General features: G+C 40.3%; 1 protein-coding gene across 4 annotated transcripts in view; it reads left to right on the top strand.

The window, feature by feature from the left end:
* The window catches only part of CEP120 (centrosomal protein 120), an 82,164-nt gene extending 62,004 nt beyond the window's left edge, over positions 1-20,160 (top strand). For 3 of the 4 annotated variants that reach the window (XM_059175740.1, XM_059175739.1, XM_059175738.1), the window contains 3 exons: positions 1,764-1,862; positions 15,234-15,379; positions 18,357-20,160. In XM_059175740.1, the coding sequence (XP_059031723.1) occupies positions 1,764-1,862; positions 15,234-15,379; positions 18,357-18,591 (480 nt within the window). In that variant the 3' untranslated portion in view covers positions 18,592-20,160. The remainder of the gene's footprint in view (positions 1-1,763; positions 1,863-15,233; positions 15,380-18,356) is intronic. The other variant, XM_059175741.1, reaches the window with a different exon arrangement.
* The last annotated feature ends 5,097 nt before the right edge of the window (positions 20,161-25,257 follow it).

Consider the following 25,257-nt stretch of genomic DNA (forward strand, 5'->3'; position numbering starts at 1 on the left):
TGTACGGACTAGCTCAAGCCTCCCGTCTACTCACAGGAGACGTCTTAGCTTGAGGTCTGTGAGTGTCCTGGAAGTAGATCAAATCTTCTCTCGGGTGCATGTTTCTGGGAATTGGGTTGGTACGTTTTCTTTAGAATCACAGAGGCTCCTATATTCTTAAAATAAAGGTAGGAATAATTGATTGGGCCAAAGGAATGAACTCAGAAAAGTGAGGTTTCAACCTGAAATTTGATAACTATAGTTTTTTATTTAAGCATGAATAGCTACGCAAATGGGAATTATTTTGAGACTCATGGCAAAACGGATAAAACCTTATCCTGCTTTTTCTGTTGAGTCAATCCCTGGGTTTATGTGACCCCTCTGGTTTCAGTCCCGTCCTGACTCTCCTCCTTGGTCCCGTCCAGACTACTATACCTTCTCCAGGACCCATGGACATGGTTAATACTTTTAAAATTCATAATTAAATACTATCCTTTAAAAAAAAAAGACCCTTTTATCTCAGAGCAATATCTCATATTGCTATTCCACTGAGTGACACCCTGTTGTTAAATTACCAAGTAATATGGACAAATCTGGAGGGCATAAGTAGAAGAGATCATCTTTGATAATCTCACAGTATTATTCAATTTAGGACATGTAAGTCTAGTTGTGAAATGTCAACACCTTTAAATCCAAGCACCAGGGATTTGTAAAGCCGAAAAAACCTTAACTCCATGAAGTCATATATTACTGCAGAGAATGGTTCTGGTCTTTTATGAAGGGAATTTGGCAATCAGCTTTTCCTTACATGAAAATAAAACAAAAGTTTTCTGGAGTTTGAATTTTGGGAGAGTGCCTTTGGGTTTGTTTTCCTGCAAAACACAAGGAGCTGTGTGTATGGGAAAAACTAGACTTGATATAAAAAAACTTAGACCCGTTTAGAGTCACAGTATTTTACTGTAATTCAGGCATATTATTACATTATCACTTAAATAGTAAAACTGTCTGTTGGCTTCATGAATTTGTTTGGTACTTGGTTTGAAACACTGAGAGAGTACATTCCAGAACTTAGCCAAGTTGGCTTGAGTTCATGCACAACAGATTGCCTGCTGCAAGTATAAATAACCATTTTTTTAATGGAATCACTTTCATGTTTTTCTTTATATATTTGAGGGAAAACAGAAAATAAGAGTTAGATGAGTATTAGTAGGAACATTATTTTCCCTACTCTTGGGTTTATTTTAACATTCTTAAAATATTTTTCACTTTGTACTCTTGCTTTGTAAACTGCTCTGATAAAACATTTCACTGTTTTCGACATTTTCTGATTTTTGCCGAAATACAAAAGTATCTCTACTAGCTTTTTTTGTTTTAAGACCAAGTTCCATGTCATGAGAGGCCTCCAAAAGGAATAAGTTGGTTTCTCAGATTGAGAGTGCCAGCTGAATTGGAATGCTAACAGTAAGAACTGCTTTTTGTAAAAAATGAATGTGTTTTGCACTCTCTACACGTTTTAATACATTTATAGTAACTGTCTGGAGGTTAAGACTGATTCAGTTCCTTTTAGTATAGGCTGTTAGGCAGTAAAAATACGACTATATTTTAAACAAGAAAATGTTCATGTGCCATAATATTTATAGTAAATTATATAACAGTTTTAGATGATGTCGTATGTTACACTGTATAAACTCTTTTCTTAAGCCAGACTCTTTGTATATATTATCTTTCAGTGATTGTACACAGTGGTATAGTGTTTCACTTGATACGATTTTAATCACTGTCAGGTTGAACTTGAAAGGAAGTTGGAATCTGCAACTAAGTCTAAACTGCATTACAAGCAGCAGTGGGGACGAGCTTTGAAAGAACTTGCCAGACTTAAACAGGTATGTAGTTGATAGCTGGTGATAGATTGGTCGTTTTATGTCTTTTCCCCCTTGATTCTTTACAAGTATGCATATTTGGCAATATCTCTTATGTTCGGATGTGTTCATTTCAGTTGTCAGGGCTATTTCTGACATTAGGAGGTTAGGGGCTTTTTTAAAGAGCTTTTTCTTAATTAAAAAAAAAAAAAAACTTTTAGGGTTTTTTGTTTTGTTTTGTTTTGTTTTAAGTAATAGCCAGCTATCCTCCCTGGAAGAAAGTGGGAACAATTTATTTTACTTTCACTTCTAAAATGGTCATTTTTTTTTCTCTTAGTAGAAATTCCTTCCACTGAAAGTATCTTTCAGGAGAGAACTTTAAGAATAACTTTAAAAATATAACATGTCCTGCAACTGAACAGCTTATTTTAAATGTTATTCCTAGAATTCATAGTCATTTATATTCAGTGAAGAAAAGGAATCAGAGACAATTTTTTGCGTAATTTTACAAGAATTTAAAAGGTGATAGTGGTTTCCTGAATTCTTATTAGGTTACCTCTCCCACCCCCCCACCCCCCCTTAGGTAACAAATGCCATAAGCCTCAGGAGAAATTAATCTCATTTTGGGATGTAATTTCCTCAGATGATTAAGGTCAAGTAAAATATGAGCAGGTTTTTTGGAATTCAACCTACTTGACCTGACACTTCTAAGGATCAATAATGGTTAGCTTTATTCTAACTTCTGCCTTTTCTTTAACAGTCAGTTTTATTCTGAAGGAAATTTGGCACTTGGGCCTTTCAAATTTGTATTCTTTTTAATCTGTCTCCATGACCATTAAATGCTATTAAACAAATTCGTGGTATCGTAGTGATCACTTCCTGCCCTCAAAGAGAATTATGTCCAAGACCGTAGAAGAATTAATAGTACAGTTTGCCTTAACGTAGCTCCTAGAAGAGTTGAGATTGTACAGAATGACTATGAAAGTTCGCAGGACTAAAGATAGATGAGTGTAACTGGGGGCCTCCTGTATTCAAGGTACTGCCCTAGATTGATTGATGTAGGTAAAACTTAAGTCTTTCCCTCAGGGAGCTTGCAATTTGCTAGTAGGGAAGAAAATTACAAGTATAAAATATATATTTAAGAGCCCTGAGAAGAACCATCCAGAGTAGTCAGGAGGGGAAAGTACATCTGTTTTACAGCACTTTAGGAAGGGGCTTATGGAAGGGGAGGTATGTGAGATACAGCTCTGGTGAGTGGGTAGTGATTGAGGAGAGTAGTGAGGGAAATGTTGGAAATAAAACTGCCAAAATGATTATGGCGAACAGGATCAAATTGGAAAGCAGAGGCTGTACTTGAACTCCAAGAGGAGGACCCCTCATAGCAGTCATTTGAGGCTAGAAGCACTGGAACGTCATTGGGAATGTGACATGCAGACTCATGTAAAAAAACAAAAACAAAAACACACATAGTTTTGGTAGATGCTGTGTAGCACCATCTACTTGATTTTAACATGGAGTAGACAGTCAAAGATGATGCCCAAGACGTAAGCCTTACAATCTGAAAATTTAAGACGAGAAGGAGAAAGGACTTACAAAGTTGGGCCCTGTAACTCGTGCAGAGGGACATTCAGCGAGCAATCAGAAATGCGGATCCGACGTGGGGAGGATGCCGTGGCTGAAGAACACAGCAAGGACTCCCTTGCAGGGGTGGGAACTGAAGCTGGGACAGGCAGAACTGAGCATTCTTAGGTTTGCAGTGGACAGATGAGAGCTGATCCTGGAGGCAGCAGGTGGAAAGAGAGTGATCCTGATTTCTAGCCCCTTACTTGTCATTCCATTCTAACCAAGATCCTTCCAGAGCAGGTCATTTTATTTCTGTTTTCCAGAGGAAAGACACTGAGACTTAGAGGTCAAGTCAGGTGCACCTGCTCATACAGTGACTGAGAACTGGAGTCCAGGCTCTTTCCCCTTTATAATGTCAGCTTTTTTTTTTTAAGATTTTATTTATTTATTTGACAGAGATCACAAGTAGGCAGAGAGGCAGGCAGAGAGAGAGGAGGAAGCAGGCTCCCTGCCAGGCAGAGAGCCTGATGTGGGGCTCGACCCCAGGACCCTGCGATCATGACCTGAGCTGAAGGCAGAGGCTTTAACCCACTGAGCCACTCCAGGGCCCTAATGTCAGCTTTTTATTCCCTAGAAGCCAAATAGTGAAAGAATTTCAGGAAGAACAAAGGGACCCAGGGAAGGCTTTAGAGATTTCTGACCAAGGACTGAGGTACTGGTCACAGTTTGGCACATCCCAGCCAGGAAAATGTTAGATAGAAGAGCTCTGATGGTGAGAATTCAGGGACTTTGGACAGGAGGAAGCTCAAATCGTGATGCCAAGGTCCTTAGGTTACATGCCATATGAGAAGGAGGAGTCCCAAGGAATTGGGAACAGGAAGTAATGTGTTGAGAGTAGCTATTAGAGGTAACAGGATTAAAATTCTCTCAGAGGCGGCACACGGGGTTGGTTTAGAACATGGCTTGGAGTCCTAAGAGGTGAGCGGAATCTGGGCTCTACTTCTTGATTTTTCACCGTACCAATGAGGAGACTAATCTCTCATCACAAGTTTTTCTGAGAATTGAATGAGTGGCTCATACAGCATTTAATAAAGGTTTGGTTGTAGGATGTGCCCACTACCTGGGAACTGTTACAAGGAGATGAGCTCTAAACCTGGAGTATTCTTAGTTTTAGTCATCGGGGACCTAATTGGTTGCTAGGTTTGGGTATTTGGGGAAAAATATTGGAGGGATTTGTGACTACAGTGTTCTACTCAACAATCTCAGATTTTTAAGTCTCCAAAAGCGGTGGATGTGATTATATAATAATAGAAATAGGCAAGTGGGCAGGCTATAGTTTGAGTAGTAACAGTACTTTATATTGATGTGGTAGCTTTATAGATGTTCTTTAGAAAACTGTATAGAAGGAAAAAAAAAAATCCTAAAGTGCAGATATACCAAGTAGGTTGTAGAACTTCCTAAAGTTTGGGTATAAAGAGATGAGAGTGCACGGAAGCTGTGGCTCTGTCAGCATGTCATTCCTGGGAGCCTGTGGTGCCCCTTGCCCAGGAGTGACTGCTCCCCACTGAGCGGCGCTCTTCCCTGTGGAGTCCCATGTCCAGCTGGGAGCCCTGATCATTCCCCAGGGTCTTGCCGGGTGGTGAAAAATGCGAATGAAGTGAGCCAAAATAATACAATATTGTTAGAAAAGTTCGAGGACAATGGGCTTACCATTGTATTTTGTCCTTCAAAGCTAAGGGAAAAATGTTTTAAAGACCGTGTTTGCAATACCGCGATTAGATTTGCTGTCATTTCCAGTCTTAAAACTGAGAGTAGACTGAGAAGACGTGGAAGGACCCTGCCTGCAGCTGAAGGAAAGTTACATAGTGAAGGCTCAGAGACTCAGAGAAGGGCTAAAGCCATAATGAAAAGGTAGAAAAGGGTTAGCTGTTGGCTAGGGATGACTTGCTTCTCCAAAGCAAATACCCTAAGTACTGAAATGGAATTTCATTGGGATTGTCAGGGAAAGGCTGCCCCCCCTCGCCCCTCCTTCCTGTCACAGGCATCCTTGTACACTTTGGCTCTTTCTGGCTCCTCCTATTTAATGCCTTCTTTTCTGGTTACACTTTATCCCTTCATCTTTTCTACCCTCTTGCCTAAAAACCACTGGCAAAGTAATTCTGGCAGTTTATTCCTCCAGAGAAGTTATTGTCACAAAAGTCAGATGCTGGGCGCCTGGGTGGCTCAGTGGTTTGAGGCCTCTACCTTTGCCTCAGGTCATGATCTCAGGGTCCTGGGATCGAGCCCCGCAACGGGCTTTCTGCTCAGCAGGGAACCTGCTTCCTCTTCTCTCTGCCTACTTGTGATCTGTGTCTGTCAAATAAATTAAAAAAAAAAAAAAAAAAAAAAAGTCAGACGCTGCTCTGACTTAGTGTCTGTGTTAAGAACAGAACAGCCCTACATGGCTGGTTTACCTCGGAACTATTTGCTCCAAAAAAAAAAAAAAAAAAATCTCATTCTTGGAGTGCAGTGATCTTCCTTGCAGACCGATTCTCATCCTTAGCCCACAAACTTTCTGCTTTGGAAACAACACTGTAAACAGACTTTGAGGTCAGCAGGAATCACTGATGGTCTGCAGACAACTTTCGAGGTTCGGCACTTGGGAAGAAAGGCAAGAGCCAGACTGAACTGTGCTCTGCCACTCACTGTTTTTGCAGGATTAAAATTAATAACTTCAACTAAGCACAATTTGTATGTGTGAAAATACAATTTTTTAGAACTTTTTATTAAAAACACATTTACTGTGTTTGAATATAAAATTGGAATCCTCTCTCTGCTTTTGTTCAGATGATTGTTTGTGCAACTTCTTGTTTAAATTGGATTAGTACCATGTTAATTTTACATTGCCTCTGGTGAATAGCCACGGGGCTCTAATCTCTGCCAGTAATTTGTCACAGCAAAATCCTCTGGAGGGCCATACAAAACATTTGTGTAGTACGGATTAGACGGGGAAAGCCATATCTTAGATTGTTAATAAATGTTAATGACAAAACCCAGCTGGTAAAGCTTGGAAATAAGATCTAATGTTTGGTGCCTTTTGCCAAAACAATGTTTAAACAGATTTCCATTACTCAAAGGTGACCCAGTATAGTCAATTTGTGAATTAAAAAAATCATACTCCTCTAATGATTTAGGGGGGAAAAAAAATCTTTTCTATTGCCTCACACCCATAAAAATCTGTGTTTCTAAGCTGCAATTTTGTGTTGCTGTTGTTGGTCTTTGCAAACGGGGGAGACAAAAGCTGTAAAATGGAATGTAAAATGGGTCCGAACTTAGAAAACAAGGAAATGAGCCCCAGACATTCTGGATCTGATGTCTTTCCTACAGGGTGTAGCACAGATCTTTAAAGAATTCTGATTGTTAGACAGTTAAGGGGGAATTTAGTTTCTTTTTCCCGCAGGTCCACCAAGATACACTCTACAGCTATTTTTAAACCCAAACGCTCGAGTTTCGTTGTTCTACAGATACTGAAGGTTGTGGCTTTAACTTTTGCTTTATAAATAATATGTTTACTTAAAAGCATTTCTTGTCACCTTATAAAATAATTGTCTAGGTAGCATGATAGCCACTACTTTAAAAACAAAAATCAGTAAGAGATATGAATTTGGTGCTGGAGAAAATTTAACATTTTCATTATGTCAGCTCCATTAAAACTAGGTACGTTTGTTCCCAGGACAGGAAACAGAACGAACATTTGGGGGTAGGGTGTGGGTCTCTTACCATATTTGTGCCCAGTAGATCTGTTTAAAACTAAGCTCTGATGTATTTAGTTAAAACAACACAGACTTCATTGGCTGACATCAGCACTATCTTGTCCAGCCTCCTGCTTATCCACTCGGGGTAATTAATTTGATTAATTTATAAGTAATTTAGCCAAGGAGGGGATGTAAATCTTTGTTTAAGAAAACAGTTGGAGGTCCAAGTCTTGGTTAAAAACTGTGTCTTGAAACCATCCAGGCCCTCCTACTGACTTGTCAGCTCTGGGTTATTTTCAGAAAACTTGACTTGAGTTCCTTAGTTTCGTTGTAAGTTTTTCCCACAGACTTACATGGTATGTGTGAGTGGGAGAGTCAGTAGTGGCCACTTTTTAGCCGCTGTTTAGTCTAGTGTATGCATGTTTACATCTCCTCTCTGGATTTATAGGCAGCTAAGGCAAAATAAAGATTATACTCACTTGATGGAGGAGCCTTTAACCCAGAGCACCTGGCAACAGAGAGGATTTCTTGCTCTAACCTCTAATTTTTGTGCGTGCATGTGCGATGATTATTAATGCCACAGACCTGAAGAAAAATGCAAGGCATTTAAAGGCTTTTCTTTAGTGTTTTAGAACTAGAATGTTTCCAGTTTCGTAAAATGACAGTTTTGTAGGTAAAGCTTGTATCATATAATTGGCTTTAGTATTTTTTTTTCTGCTTGTAATTATGCTTGCTTATTGTAAACAATTGCAAATTATGCAACACTGCATAACACAGAAGAACGAAATCACCAGTATTCTTATCCCCTCCTTAGCCAGTGTTAAGAGTTTGGTATATTTTGGTCGAGCTTTCTTGTTCTTTGTTTTTTAATCATTACTTTTTAAGATAGTCTAACAGTCCAAAGAGGGGACTTAAAGAAAAGATGATGATTCTTAGACACCCCAACTCCAACTTTATATTTTAAGAAACAGCATTATCGGGGCTTTGGAAGCTCTCCATGTGCCTTCTTTCAACTGTGTCCCCTCCAGAGGGGACCGACTACTTGCCTAAATTTGGTAGCTATTCTTCCTTTGCTTTTCTTTAGTGTGTTTTTAAACGTTATATAGATGGAATCATTTTGTTGTCTACCTTATAGGACTTAGAATTGCTTTTAAGATTTAGCTATAGTTAATTTTTATTACTTAAAAAAATATGAACATATCGCACCATTTATCAAGTCCTTTTTCAGTGATTTTATTTTTTTAACTTAGAATAAGACAACACTGAAAATTTTTATATGTGCCCGAGTTGTTCTTGTATTTATACCAAAAAGTAGAGTTTCTGGTAATAGGGTTCACTGGTTTCTTCTGCTAAATATGGCCAAATTACTTTCCAAAGTGGTGGTACAACTTTTCAGTTCCCAAGCGTGCTAATTGTTATTCTCCATACCATGTCCAGCCCTTGGCTATTATAACGTGTTAATTTTTTCGATTTTGGTGAGTCTGAAATAGTATCACTTTGTGGCTTCAATTTTCATATCCCTGATTACTTCTTTGGAGCAATGTTTTCATTTCTTTTCTTTTTTTTTTTTTTTTTTAAGATTTTATTTATTTATTTGTCAGAGAGAGAGCGAGCGAGAGCGAGCACAGGCAGACAGAGTGGAAGGTAGAGTCAGAGGGAGAAGCAGGCTCCCTGCGGAGCAAGGAGCCTGATGTGGGACTCGATCCCAGGACGCCGGGACCATGACCTGAGCTGAAGGCAGCTTCTTAACCAACTGAGCCACCCAGGCGTCCCTGTTTTCATTTCTTTATTAACCACTTGTGTGGTATCACTGGGGAATGGCTTTTTTTTTTTTTTTTTTTTTTAAGATTTTATTTGTTAGAGCGCAAGCACAGGCAGACAGAGTGGCAGGCTAGAGGCAGAGGGAGAAGCAGGCTCCCTGCCGAGCAAGGAGCCTGATGTGGGACTCGATCCCAGGACACTGGGATCATGACCTGAGCCAAAGGCAGCCGTTAACTAACTGAGCCACCCAGGCATCCCTGGGGAATGGCTTTTTAGGTAGAAGTAAGGCAACAAGTAATCCAGATTTTCAAATTACAGCAGTGATAGTTATTTCAAATTTGACTTGTGATAGGAAGTAGGTGATATGATGGAAAATTGGAATCTTGAGTGATACAGAAATTCTAGAACTGAGAAGTACTTTAAGTGCAATGGAAGATTTCAGTGGATGAATTAATAGCATATTGGTTAGAGCAGAACCACGAATATATCAACCGAAGTCAGTAAAAGGCATCCAACCTGAAAGAGGGCTTAAAAGGATGGAAAATAGAGTCAAGAACATGAGCATCACATGGGATCGACTATATGAGACTGGCTTCCTTTTGTGTGTATCTGTGCCCCTGTCTTAGTCTGTTTGGGCACCATAACAGAATATCACAGACTTAAACTACAGATTGATTTCTACAGCTGTGGAGGCTGGAAGGCCAAGATCACAGTGCTGGCATGTCAGGCTCTACGTTTGGTGAGAGTCTGCTTCCCAGTTCATTAATGACCACTTTTTTGCTGTGTCCTCATGTGGAGGCCCCCGGGAGCTTCCCTTGACCTCTTTTATAGGGGCAGCAATCCCATTTATGAGGGCTTGCCTTCACGACCTAATCACCTCCCAAAGGCCCCATCCCCTAACAGCTCAAAATGGGAATTGAGTTTCATCAGGCACATTTCCCCAGCTATCCAGAAATAGAGAGTTCCTGAGAAACTTGTTGGAAGTTGAGATGGCACAAAGCAGAGAGTATCCCCAACTTTCCCCCAGTTGGTGTTTTGCCATTTGGCTTTTACAAAAGACCTACATGTATGGTAATGGCTTTTTCAGTAGTAGTCAAACTCTTCTTTGGATTCGTTTAGTCAAAGCCGGTACTAACGTAGGTTTTTTGGAATAATGAAGCCATATAATAGCAACTTTCAAAAAGGTGGGAAACCTGTATGCATTTTGGAGAGACACAGATATTAAGCCTCTAGCAAGCCCTCAGAAGACAACAGAATGGGAGAGAAAGCAGTATTTGAAGAGATACTAGGTGAGAATTCTCAAAGTAAAAAAAGGTAGATAGAAGAGTGTTTATGAACTCTAAGCAGAATAAATACTAAGTAAATCATACCTAGATTCATCATAGTAAAATTGCCCAGAAAGAGCAAAACCGTAAGGAATGGGGGTAGAGGAAGGCACGGCCTACACGGGGACAACAGTTAGACAGATGAGTTCACAACAGCAGCGCAGGAATTCATAAGAATACCATCCTTGAAGTACTGAAAGAAAATCACTGCCAACCTCAATTGCTTTATGCAGTGAAAGTGTTCTTCATAAATAACAGTGACATAGGACTTTTCAGACTAACAAAAATTGTGAGACGTTGTCATGGCAAACCTCAAGTAAAAATATAGGGTTTTCTTCAGGCAGAAGGAAAATGATCCCAGAACGTAAACAGGAGAATAAAAAGGAATGGAAAGAAATATCTGACTAAATAGAAATAGTTGTTGATTGTAGGAAACAACCCTCACAGGCTTTGTTGGGTTTAAAATATATGTAGAATTATGGGGCGCCTGGGTGGCTCAGTGGGTTAAAGCCTCTGCCTTCGGCTCAGGTCATGATCCTGGGGTTCTGGGATCAAGCTCCGCAGTGGGCTCTCTGCTCAGTGGGAAGCCTGCTTCCTCCTCTCTCTCTCTCTCTCTGCCTGCTTCTCTGCCTACTCGAGATCTCAGTCTGTCAAATAAAAAAATAAAATCTTAAAAAAAAAAAAAGTAAAAATGACTAAGAAGCTGATTGGGGGGTGGGGGTGGAAAGACAAAGGATTAATCTAAGAAAAGACCAGAGCAGAGAATAACATAGAAAATATGGAAGAAATACAGCATCCTAACATGTAAAGATTTAAACCAATTATATGACCAGTTGCTTTAAATATAAATGGACGAAATACTGTCATTAGAGACAACTACTACATGAAAAACTAAAAACAATGGCAGTATGCTACTTAGAAGGGATGTGGCTTAAATGTCAAGATATAGAATGGATAAATTTGAAAAAGGAAAAGTATTTTACACATTAATACTAATCTCGAGAAAGCCAGTCTAGCACTACTTTTGTCAGGCAAAGACTTGAGAGCAAGAGAGATTATTGTAGGTAGTGTTCCTCATCATCAAAGGGTCCGTTCACCTGGAAGATGACAACAGTTCCACCTGTGTATGCACCTGGCAACAGCCACAAATGTATATGAAGTAAAAAATCAAGAGCACTAAAAGGGGGCAACCCTCTCGGGTCCCCTCCCTCTTTGGGAGCTTTCTACTATTGCGCAATAAACTTTACTATTAAAAAAAAAACATAAAAGGAGAAATAGACAAATTCATAAAAATGGTACATTTTAGTCTAACTCTCCTGGGACGTGATAGAGCAAACAAAATCAGTAATGATTTAGAAGATTTAATCAGTACAACCGTTGGTGTATATATAGAATTATTTCATGAGAGAAGTCTAAAATACACATATTCTAGTGCCCACAGGACATTTAGCCACATTGCTCACATGCAAGATCAAACTATTCTCAACAAATTTCATATGGTTGTATTTGAGAGTATTTTCTGTCCACAGTGAGATTAAGCTAAAAATTAATAACAAAAAGTTAATATCCCCAAAAGACTGAAAATTAAGTAATATACTTCTAATTACCTATAGCTAAACTGAAAACCACAAGTGACATTAGAAAACATTTTGAACCAAAAAATAACAGCATATCAAGACAGGACATTTAATGCAAGCTATGCTTAGTGGGAAATTTTATAACCTTGAGTACACTTAAAAAGTAAAAGCAAAAAAATTATTTTTTAAATACTCCTTTCAGATGGTCAGGAAGAGTAAGAAATTAAGGCAGCCAGAAGAAAGGGATGAATAAAAATTCATGAAATAGGGTGAAAATATACAACAAAATGAAAAAAATGAAAAGTTCTTTCTTAAAAAGACCTCCTTCGTGGCAGACTATTCAAGGACAAAAAGAGGATGTACTAAGTTCCAGCATCAAGAATAGAAAAGAGTGACACAGGGCTATTGATCCCATAGTCACTAAAATAAATAAGAGAATGGTAATACAATTTTTCTGTAAACTTTGAGAAACAGAACTTACAAAGCTGACACAAGAAGAAACAAAATATTAATTGGGTAGCTATTAAGGAAATTGAATCGAATCTGTAATGAAAAACTTTCACATAAAGGCTCTAGACCTAGATGGCTTCACATTTGAATTTTAGTAGAAACATTAGAAAGAAATACCACTAATCATAGACAAACTGTTTCAGAAAGTAGAAAGTCTGAACACTTCTTTTTTAAAATGAGACTAGCATACTCTTGATCCCCAAATCAACAAGAACATTTAAGAACAAAATAAATGGGACCGTTTCAAGAACACTGATAAACCACTTATAACAATCACAACAGAGTTTATTAAATAAAAGCAAACTTGGGGGCGCCTGGGTGGCTCAGTGGGTTAAGCCTCTGCTTTTTGCTCAGGTTATGATCTCAGGTTCCTGGGATGGAGCCACGCATCAGGCTCTCTCCTCGGCAGGGAGCCTGCTTCCTCCTCTCTCTGCCTGCCTCTCTGCCTGCTTGTGATCTCTGTCTGTCAAATAAACAAAATCTTTAAAAATAAAAAAAAATTTTAAAAATTAAAAGCAAACATGGGGGTTTACTACCTTAAAAAAATACAAGGGAGTAAAAATCAGGAAGGTCTATTAGATGGAAAGGTGAAAATAAAACTGCTGTTATTTGTAGATGACACTTACACTTAGAAAACCAGAAAGTATCTACAGATGACCAAGTAGAATTAGCGAGTTTAGCAAGTTTGCTGGAAACCAATTCAGTATATAAATGTCAATGTTAATTCTCTATGCTAGAGCCAATTAGAAAAGGAGACTTTAAAATCTCTGCCATTTACTATAACATCCAGAAAGAAGAAACACCCAGAGGCATATTCTAAGAAAGTTGTTACCCTTACTATATAAAAAAGTATAAAATACTCAGTGAAATTAAAGAAGACCTAAATAATTGAAGTAAATGTTGTTCACTGATTTAAGAATCAATATTGTGAAGATAATGGTTTGGCCAAGGTGGTCTGAAGATTAAGCATAATCATAATCAAATCCCAGGAGCCTTTTTTTTTTTTTCAGCCACAGAAACGGAAATTGATATAAAAATATGGAAGACTTAGACTGTCCCTCATCAAGGTTCATTATTTTAAAAGTTACAATATTAAGGCTATATGCTTTAATGCAAGGGTAGAGAAATAGATCAGGTTAGAAAGCCCATTAACAAACCCATACATATATGGACAGAAGTGGTGTGTGAGTGTGGTTACTGCCAAGCAGGAGGAGAGGATATTTCTTAAGTAGATGTTGCCATATCAGTTGGAGTTCTTTGGCAGGGGGTGGGGTGGGGGAGAAACTTGATTTCACACATACTCAAAACCCAGTGCATATGAATTATCGATCTAAATGAAGCTTCAAGATGCTACAAAACAGCATCCCCATACAAAAGTGTCTTTAAGACTAAGGCAGGCAAAAACTTCCTTAAATTGGACATAAAAGGCACTAGCTAGAATAGAATCGATAAATTTGGACTATGTTAACATTAAGTCAGAAACACCATTACAGGAATGAAAAATGCAAGACAAAACTAGTGGAAAATATTTGCAATTTAAATAACCAACAAAAGACTTAACCCCTGTATATATAAGGTACAATGAATATATCAGTAAGGAAAAATGCATAACCAAGTAGACCTAAGCGCCAGATGGTAACAGGAACTTTACAAAAGAAGAACACCATTAAAATACTAAACCATGTTTAACCTCATTAGTGCTGGAAAACAATGGAAAATTTACAGCGAGATGCCACTACATAAACCTATCAGAATGGTTTAAATGAAAAAAAAAATCACATTATGCCAAGAATATGGAGCACTGGAGTGCTCACAGGAAAGTATAAATTAGTACTGCTACTTTAAAAACTGTTGGACAATACTTATTAATACGGAAATTCTCCCACCCTGTGGCCCTTCCGTTTAAGTCCTAGGTATCTCCCCAGTAGAAAGGCATACCAACATAGGCATACAAACCTAGGCCTGTAGACGTGTATGATAGTATTTACATCAGTGTTCGAGAACGAAACTACAGACCAACCCACATGTCCCTTAGCAGCGGAATGAACAGATTGTATATTCATCTAATGTGATACTATGTAGTAATGGCAATCCTCAAACGAAATGTCCCTACAGCAATCTGTACAAAGAACTCTGAGCTAACTGTTTGATGGTGGGGGTTTACAGCCCCGCCTGCAGTACCAGACCCGTCCGTTCCTGAGACCGGCTGATTCAGTCATGGGCCAGCCATTCTGGGGAAACTCGCCCATTTTATTCCAAGACATTTTGTCCTGTGTGCAGAGATTCTTGTGTGAACTTAGAGAAAGGAGGAGCAAGGCATACTCTGACCTGAGGCGGACGTGAACTTAGTGACCAGTGGAGAGACCATTCATCTGGGTTTTCACGGTGTATCTTATCTTTGTATAATTTACCATTTCGTAGATGCTTTTACCACTGGTCCCTTGGCAACTCACTGTGTTGCCAGAAGACTCTTCCCTCCTTCATCCTGGGTTCTCTTATGGTATTTCGCTAACCTCAGTACTGACTGGGCCTTGAATGACTGTGGCTGACCGCAAGAAGAAGGGACTTTTTTTTAAGATTTTATGTATTTATTTGACACAGAAAGAGATCACAAGTAGGCAGAGAGGCAGGCAGAGAGACGGGGAAGCAGGCTCCCTGCTGAGCAGAGAGCCCGATGTGGGGCTCAATCCCAGGACCCTGAGATCATGACCGGAGCTGAAGGCAGAGGCTTGACCCACTGAACCACCCAGGTGCCCAAAGAGGGGGCTTCTGAAGAGAACTTGGCCCTTTCTAGACAGTGTGATTCGGAATGAGCCCACATGGCTGTATCATGGGTCCTGTCTGATAGGATTAGTATCAAGCCAGAGTCATATGAAATATATTTACTCCTCACATTCAAGTTCTGGCTTGTTTCTTTCTTTCCAGAGGGAGCAAGAAAGTCAAATGGCCCATCTAAAAAAACAGCAAGAAGAGCTGGAACAGATGCGACTACGCTACCTGGCTGCTGAGGAAAAAGATACGGTGAAGACCGAGAGACAGGAATTGCTGGATATCAGAAATGAATTAAACAGGTACAATAACCAAAAAATTCCTTTTTTTTGCCCCCCATACAGAAATGGGAGTTCCAGTAGGAAAACCTCTTCATTAGCCATGGGGCCAGGGCTGTCCGAAATAAAGGACTTCCCGTGTCAGCTGTGGTACGTGGGCTGCCACAACCACAAGTCTACCCAAAAGACCGTTCTGCTCACATTTATTGCCATGAATGTAGCTGTATTTAGCTGGTTCGTTCCTGTTCATATCCTTAGCACTTTAAATTTTATTTTTGTGTGACTAATGTAGGATTGTTGTTACTACTTCAAGGTAATTGATTATACTGAATTTTTAATAACAATAGACACTTCAAATCTAGTTATATTATTAATATAAATAAAATAGCCCTTACATTTTTTTTTTCTCTTAAAAACAACTTTTTGAGGGCTCCTGGGTGGCTCAGTGGGTTAAGCCGCTGCCTTCGGCTCAGGTCATGATCTCAGGGTCCTGGGATCGAGTCCCGCATCGGGCTCTCTGTTCAGCAGGGAGCCTGCTTCCCTCTCTCTCTCTCTCTCTCTGCCTGCCTCTCCGTCTACTTGTGATCTCTCTCTATCAAATAAATAAATAAAATCTTTTAAAAAAAAAAAAAAAAAAAAAAACAACTTTTTGAGGAAGATATCCCCATTTAGAGATGAGGAACCTGCTGATTAGAAATTTACGTACCCTTTCCAAGGTCATATAGCTAGTACATCATAGAGCCAGCATGGAAATGTGGTTCTATGGCTATGTATATTTTTTAAGACTTTATATTTTAGAGAGGGGGTGGGGGAGCCAGCATGCTCACAAGTGGGGGAAGAGGCAGAGGAAACAGCCTCAAGCTGACTCCCCGAAGAGTAGAGAGCCTGAGGCAGGACTGGATCCCAGGAATGTGATTGTGACCTGAGCTGAAACCAAGAGTCCAGCGCTTAACTGACTACACCACCCCCAGTTGGCCCTGTGGCTGTATTTTTTAATTATCGTTCAACACCAGGCCTCTCTGTAATGTCCTGTTCATCTTAGTGACAATTTCAGCAGCACTTCATGTTTGAAAAGCCATCGTTAGAAAACAACTTAAGAACAAATTCTTTTTGGAGGGGTTTTGGGAGAAGGCTTTTTAACTTAGTCTGTGAAGACACTAGTATTTTTGTCCCAGCAAAGCCTACTCTCTTAACGTGGACTGCCTTCACCATAGATTGGGTGGCTTCAACAACAAATTCATTTTCTCATAGTTCTAGAGGCTGCAAGTTCAAGATCAAGTACCAGTATGGTTAGTTTCTGTGAGGACCCACTGGCTTATTCACATCTGCCTCACACTGTGTCTCTTCTAATAAGAGCTTCTAATAAGGTCCCCGCCTTCAGGATCTCATCCAAACTGCATCATCTCCCAAAGACCCATTTGGCAGATAGCATCACATTATGGTTAGAGCTTTAGCCTCTTACTTTTCGGGACACAAAATTCAGTTCAGAGCACATACGTTTGACATCTGCAGTCACTATCAGGTCATTTCAGAGCTGAAGTAAATAACCGCATTTACAATACTGCTGTATACGTGTCATTTGGAAAAGGTCAAGTACCATGCGACAGGGGTCAGTTTTGACTCTTTCCTTTTATTCCGCAGATAATTAGTATGCAATGTGTTACAAACAGGGAGGATGTTATAAACGACCCTTGCTTTCTAAAATTTTGCAGTCATATACTTCTGTTTGTTTGTTTTACTTTATTTTAGCATATAGGTATTAAGCCTCTGCTGTTCACTAAGCACTCTTTTGGTGGCTGAAATACCAGTAAGCCATCTGGCTATCAAATTTGCAGATCAAGCACAATTGAATTTTGAGAACTTAAGCCACTAAGTACATTAGAAATAAAAGCAGAGTCTTCTGTATAAATTACAGGGCAGACCCGATTGACCTAAGTGATGGGAAAGGCAGGAGCAGACCATTGATGTGAGGGGGCCTGGGCAAACACATGGGGCCACGACCAGTAGTGTGACACGACTGTCACAGCACCATCTTTATAAAGATAAAATCTAGTAGTTGCAAATTAAAACATTTTTATAGCCACTTGCATAAGGGAGTATAAAGTTCTCTCTTTATTGTACAATTTCAATTAAAAACCTACTCCACTGTCCAAGTTGGTATTACTCTCACTTAGGAAAGTATACAAAGTATACTTAACATTCGCAAGGTCACGCGATTAACAGTATTCCACTGGAAACACCCAAGTCCCAGGCTGGTACCTGCTGTCGCTTCTCTGACCTCTAGATGAGGCATCACAAACATACAAGATCTTCCAATGAACATGCTGTCTAAACCAGGCATTCGCATCGAAACGCTATCTCCAACACCTAGCACTGTGGGGTATATAGAGGTATTGCTTGAATGACTTGGGAAAATTCTGTTTAAAACAACCAAAAGGATTTACCAACGACTTAAAGGCCAGCAATAAAGGGTGATTAAATAAGAGTACATCCAAGTGAGAGAATGTTGTGAAGCCCTTTAGAAGACAATAAAAGATGCAGGAAAACATTTTATCAGTAAGTGGAAAAAAGTAGTACACAGCCTTGCCTATATCCTATCATCGGCTTCTTAGAAAAATATTTAAGACATACGCATTTTTAATTGAAAAGAAATACAGAAAATTATTACTTAGATTGGTTATCTTTAGATAAGATCATCATGATTTCCTTTCCTTTTTCTAGAATTTCACATTTCTAGAACTGCTACAGTTCTTACATATTTTATAATTAGAAAAACAAGTATTGTTTTCAAAACTGTCTTTTATGAGCATGTTCACTCTGGCTAGCCAAGTGGAATACTGGTTTTTGTTATCTTCCTGAAAATAATGCTACAGGCATAATTTCCCATTAAATCATTTTTTGAAACGGTGTTTTGTTAACTAAAAAAAAAAAAAAAAAAAAATCAAAACCCCAAACAGCATTTATTACCTGCTTAGAGTGGCGTCTGTTCTTGACTTCTCAGGTTAAGGCAACAAGAACAGAAACAGTACCAGGATTCCAGAGAGATTGCGAGCGGAAAACTGGACAGCCCGCGTGGCAATGCCCTGGAAGAGGGTTTGGATGATTATTTGACTCGACTCATAGAAGAAAGGGATACTTTGATGAGGACGGGTGTGTATAATCACGAGGATCGAATAATAAGTGAACTAGACCGACAGATCAGAGAGGTTTTGGCAAAAAACAATGCCAGTAATTAATACCATTTGGAAAATCTTTACAGAGACTCCAGGCCTGAATATTAATTTCATTGTAAAACCCTCGAAAGAAGGGAAAATGGATATTTTAAAACCAATTTTCAATTTTTTATAAGCAAAATTTTGTATGTTACTGTACAGTATTTATTTGATTTTATTTACTTTATGCTACCTCTCCCACTCTGGTTTTATTTGTAATTGCATTTTATATACTCATTTTAAATGACTTTTCAGTGTTTCTCATAATTTATAATTTCCTGGCTAACTTTCCCAGCAGCTTTTCCTGAGATTTGTCCTTAGAGAAATGACTGCAGTAATTTCCAGTTGTATAATTTTTCACATTGAGCCGAAAGAGTATATGTTGCACTTTAAAAATGCTGCATCCTATTCATTTGAATATGGCTATCTTGAAAGTTGAGGCCAATTGTAAACAATTTTATTTTACTTTAGACAGCTTGTGTTTTTAACTTGTAATATTGGACAGGTTTGAAAACAGAAAGCAAGATCAATGCAGAGAAGCGCTAGGCTCTATTGAATGACAACCTAGGCATTTATTTAAATAAAGTTAATACAGAATAAACTTGTTTCCACACCCATTGAATTTCCAAATTTTCACTGTGCTCCTAACTTTTAGGAAGATACAAGTCAAAGTCACAGTTTAAAAAGATGCTTGTCTGCCCATCCATGCCCCAGATTGTATTTTGATTTCTTGAAAACCTAAACCCTCTGTAATATAACAGACACAAAGGCTTCTGCTGAGAAAGAAGAGGGAGAAACAACTATTTTTTACTCCACTAATTTTGATCAGTTGGATGTTAAAGTACACGAGATTCAGTCACTGGGGGTTCCCTCTGGAGTGCCCTCCCCTGCGAACTTCTGAGAATTCCTACACGGTTTCATAGCCCGTCTTGGCCCTTAGGGCAGCACTTTCCACCTCCTTTTCCAGAGTTTCCAGAGTCTGTTAGCCAATTCACAGATTATGCGAGTCTTAAAATAGAAGTAGTTTGCAATTGCTGATTCCCAGATATAATACATTTAAGTAGATTTTAGGAAATATATAGTGTTTACCAAGTACTTCCCTAAAAGCAGAATAGGATGGAAACAAAATTTTCTATCGTTTTCAAGAAGGTGTATTTTTGGGGGAAAAGCAAAGTCCCAGCCGCAGTCTATGTTTTGTTTTGTTTCCTTAATAACAAAGTATTAATCTTCTAAAAAACACCCCAGCAGTACAATGACAGAGACCAAAATGACTGAATGAGAGACTAACAACTCTGACTCTCAGCAGGAATGTGAACTTCGTTATGGTTAGACATTTCTCTCACTGATTCTCCGGCCACAGGGGCCACACGCGTGGAACCAAGCATTTCTGTTGCAGGAGGGCGCTGGTGAAATCCAGCCCCTGTGCCTTCGGGAGGTTGGTGTGCGGCGCCTGACTGTCCTCCGACACTAGAGGGGGCCTCAGATTTAGAGAAATGCAAAGGACTTTTCTCCGGTGTGTGGTTCACTTCGCCCTCTGTAAAGCTAGCTTCTGGCTCTGTAGCTTCAGCAATAAAAACCAGAATCCTGCGGACACGGAGTGCCCCAGCAGTCTCTTACTTCTGTGCCTCCACAGAGCAGGCCCGTGACCGGCGCCTCCTGTCACCCTGTGGGCTGGGTTCTTAGGGGGCGTACATTACCCGTGCTTTCATAGGTCTGGCACTGGGGAACATCTGAAATTGCGCCATCTTTTGCAGTCTTTTAGCAACAGCCAATTCGTGCACAAGGGTCATTTCATGACCCTCCCAGGGTCGGAAAACTGAGTGTCAGCACGGTAGGTGAAGGAAGGGGGGTGCCTGCTGAGGGAGGTGGCTTCCTCATTACCACACTGAACGGCAGACCTCTCGTCGTGTATTTCTATGTGAAACAAAATTCCCCTCCAAGATGTCTGGGATTCCTTGACAAAGGGGAAGCCCAGTTTCCACGTCTGAGGCTGGTGCCTGCTACGTGGGAAGGGGGCAGCAGGGCTGTGCCCGGTCAGTCAGGGTCTTGCCCTGGGCCAAGTCAGGGCTGTGCAGGGTCTGGAGACCTGGAGAGCTCTTTTACTGCTGCAGCCCAGTGATTTCGACCAGACCTGCGTTCCTGTTTGCAGATGGGGGAGTCTGAGTGTGACTTAAGGATGGATTGGGGCACCACAGAAACATCTGGGGGAGAGAATAGTCTGGTTGGACCACCTACTGCTCTGTCCACTGCTGCCCAGCATGAATGTCAGGTATCAGTTCACAAAACATACCTCCTGTTCTTCCAGTCTGAAGACCAGTCCTCTGCTAGCTCCGAGCAGAATTTTACAGTCTGGCCTCTCACTGCCATTGTGTCCACATTCATGGAATAGCTGACTTGATTGCTTTTATCGATATAATTCACAACAATAAAACCTACCTTTTTTTTTTTTTAATTTGACAGAGATCACAAGCAGGCAGAGAGAGAGGAGGAAGCAGGCTCCCCGCTGAGCAGAGAGCCCAATGTGAGGCTCGATCCCAGGACCCTGGGATCATGGCCTGAGCCGAAGGCAGAGGCATTAACCTACTGAGCCACTCAGGCGCCCCTGAAACCCACCTTTTCAAAGAATACAGTTCAGGGGGTTTTAGTATATTCTAGTATATTTAGTATATTCTCATCCTACAGATGTCCTACAGCCATCACCACTATGTAATTCTAAAGCCCTTTTGTCATGCTCAAAGGAAACTCTGTAGGGATGTCACTCCCCATTCTCCCCTCTGCCCAGCCTGGCGACCGCTAACCTGCTTCCTGTCGCTGTGGCTTTGGCGATTCTGGACATTTCATATAAATGACATCCCAGATTCTCTATTTAAAACCAGAAATAAGAGAAAACCTGACGTAATTCTCCATAAGCAGCAGTTCCTATGATATACAACGTTTTATCACGTGTTGAATGAAGGGATATGGAGATGTAGAAGGCCACACTAAGGGTGTAATGTGTCAAGTTACACGTAAGAACATAGCTCGACTCTGACTCTCCATTCCTGACCAAGGCCACGATGAGCAAGAACAGCGAGAGGTGAAAAATGTTCTGTTGTACGATCTCCGAGCATTGCCATGCTGCTGGCAGTGATGACTGGTACAAGCGTCAGGCCCCAGAACTTTCCCTGCATCGCAAGCCATCCCTGTGTTCTGCCGAGGTCGGCAATAATGAGAAGCATGGGTGACCACAGAGCAGGTCAGGGAGGACAGAGAATAGGTCTAGCTCCCTTTCTGCCACGTGCCAGGACTGAAATAGTGCCTGCCACGTGCGGGCACTCAGTAGTTGGTGGATTCATAAGGTCTCTCATATATGGTCTAACATGTATGGTCTCTCGGTCCAAAGACATAAAAAATTAACTATGATGGAGATGCTAGGAAAACAGGCTCTCTTGACCTTACCACGCAGGTCCTACTGAAGTTGAAACTGCCTTTGTTGCACTGTCCTGCCTTTAAAAATTGTGCTTTGGAATGTCCACAATAGCCAAAAGAACCAGAAAGAACCGAGATGTCCATCCACAGATGAATGGATAAAGAAGAGGTGGTATATATACACAATGGAATACTATGCAGCCATCAAAAGAAATGAAATCTTGCCATTTATGACAACGTGGATGGAACTAGAGGGTATCAGGCTTAGCGAAATAAGTCAAGCGGAGAAAGAAAATTATCATATGAGCTCCCTGATATGAGGAAGTGGAGATGCAACATGGGGGCTTAAGGGAGTAGGAGAAGAATAAATGAAACAAGATGGGATTGGGAGGGAGACAAACCATAAATGACTTAATCTCACAAAACAAACAGGGTTGCTGGGGGGAGGGGGTTTGGGAGAAGGGAGGTGGGGTTAGGGACATTGGGGAGGGTATGTGCTTTGGTGAGTGCTGTGAAGTGTGTAAACCGGGCGATTCACAGACCTGTACCCCTGGGGATAAAAATATATGTTTATAAAAAATAAAAAATTTTTAAAAAGTGCTTTGGGGCACCTGTGCTTTTGGAGCGCTTCAGTCATTAAGCATCTGCCCTGGGTTCGGGTCATGATCCTAGAGTTCTGGGATTGTGCCCCACATCGGGCTCCCTGCCCCAACTCCTGCTGTGCTCTCTCCAACAAATAAGTACTAAATAACTAACTAAATAAATATTGTCAAATGCTTGGAGATGGAATGAGTACCAATGACCAGGGGCTGGGGTGGGGAGTGAGAATGAGTGAGTGCTGAGTGGGGACAGAATTTGTTGAGGATGATGAAAAAGTTCCAGATCAGGGATAGTGGAAATGGTTGCACAGCCCTGTGAATGTATTTAATGCCAGTGAATTAGGCACTTAAAATGGTTATAACTTTATGTGCATGTGTTTTACCACAACTTTAAAAAAGCTTGCTTCCTCCATGAGTTGCCTGTCAAGACTTTCTGGAAGATCCTATCTTCTCATTCCCTGACAGTAGAAACGGATCAATCACTTCATTAGATGTTTGTTGGACCTTTGTTAACAAAACCCAGAGTACCTGAAAATTAGTGGCTACTTTTTCATTCCTGACTTCTGGAGGTGAATTGCAGGAACCTTGAAACTTGCCTAACATCCCCGTGCTTTATAAAATTAAGGTCTTGTTGTTGAACAACAACAAAAACCCAGACGGACAAAATCCATGACCAGCGCTGTGTCATTGAGCAGATAGTCCAGACTGTGGACATAAAGTGGATAGAGAATTTTCCACAGTGGGTTTCAAGTTGCCGAAAGTAGGCTTCATAGTCTTACTGTCGGTTGGTGGTCCTACCAAGCGATGAAGTGATTTGTGTGGGAGCGCTGGATAGTCTGCCTGAATAATTGTTCATATGGTACGATGTGAAAATGTAAACTCATCCTTGATACTTGTGTTTTGGCAACTGGAACAGGCTCTGGAGCCCAGACTTTCCCACATTCCCTTTTCTGCTGCCCGCTCTGGAGCACTGCTTACCCTTGCTTCTTCCTCTTTTCTCCCCTTGGCTTCTGTGACTCAAGGAAACCAAGATGTAACCCCTCTTTCTTGGTGTACGTGGGAAATTCAGACAGCATAGCGTAAGCACCTGCATTTTTCACATAAACCAAAAGACCCAGAGTGTTCACAGATTCTATTATATAACCTTGATTTGGCATCAAGGTCAAATCCACTCTTGTTAGGAATGTAACTGTAGAAAGGCTGCTATATACTTAAATCTCATTTTATTTGCTTCTCTGGGGGTTGTCTTCATGTTTTCATTAGAAATGTTTTTACAGATGGAGGCTCTTCAGATATAAAGTTGCTGAAGTGGAGACTCAGAAGTTTAGCTTTCAAATTAAAGGGCGGTGGAAATCTGTTTAGAAAGATTAATTTATAGATAAATAATTTACTGACTGATACATTAATGTGCAAGGATCCCCAGAGGCTTTTAAAGATGTAGTCATTATATTCTTAAGGTTTCTAAGAATGTTAAACCTGTCATTCATAACAGGAGAGAACTAAAATAAGGCTCATTTATAATTTCTTCTTGGAAACATTTCAGCCACAGATTCATAGACAAATATTTTTTCTTTTCCAAATAACCCATCTAATAGTTGGACAGCACACTCCTTTTCTTGAGTAACATGTTAACTAGTTGAAAGCACGCAGATGCATTGGATGAATGCTGAGTTGTCCTGAATATTTTATATTAAAACTTGGCTAGAGAAAAAGAAGTATTACCGCAAAATCTTACTTGGACATTATTGTACATTTTAGCGAATGCCAACCCAACACCAAGAAAGTCTGTGCTTGGTAGGTTTGCAGTATTTTAAGCAAATTCTTCCCTTAGTGAATAGACCAAACAGGATTAAGGCATCCAAGAACTGGTTCCCTTGCTAGGACTTCTTTCTATAACCTGAAAAGGCAGCATTGGGTCGCTGACATTTCCATCTGTTCGCCTGATAGAAATTCTGGGTTGCCAGGCAAGACCTGGTACTGTCCTCCTTGAGTTCAGTTCAGATTTTGTGAAAAATCTGATGCCCTGAAGAAAGTACGGCAAATCAAGAACTTGGGGGTGTAAATACTGAGCACCTGTCTTCATGCTGTTTAGGTTGGACGAGCCAGTGTGTGGCGTCTTCACCTTATTGCGGCCTCGAGGAAGGAAATTTCAGTCCTGACTTAGCTCCATTGTCGGCAGATGAGCTTAATGGTCTTGTCTTGGTCTCTGACAGATGTTTATTTAGGTAACCAGCTGAAATCTGTCAAATTTGCACAAAGAAAATGAAGGTACCAAATAGGAAGTCGTTTCATAAATAGTCTTCAGAAGTAATTTAGCCCACAGACTTACTCTGCCGATAAAAATTGTACCGGCCTGCCCACATGTGGCCTTCTGTCAGTAGCTCTGTTGTCGACTCACACTCCTCTCCCTTCTCTCTCTGTGCGCGTGTGTTTACCAGGAACAAATGAGGCGCAAAATGTGTGTTCCAAAGATTCTTTTAGAAACCCACAAAAAAGAAAAGGAGAAAGAGAGAGAGTAGAAAGAGTAGCCCACACCCCAGTTTTGTCCTTCAATCCACCTTTTCCCTTCCTAAAGGCTGTAAGGTGCCATTTGGTTTTGCTATTCGTCGGCTCTTATGGTTTGAACCTTATTGTCACTGTCCCGATCGATAAGGTGTCTGTGAATCTAGCGGCCCACATACGC

This window comes from Mustela lutreola, chromosome 5 (assembly GCF_030435805.1).
Source record: "Mustela lutreola isolate mMusLut2 chromosome 5, mMusLut2.pri, whole genome shotgun sequence".
NCBI classification, from domain to species: domain Eukaryota; kingdom Metazoa; phylum Chordata; class Mammalia; order Carnivora; family Mustelidae; genus Mustela; species Mustela lutreola.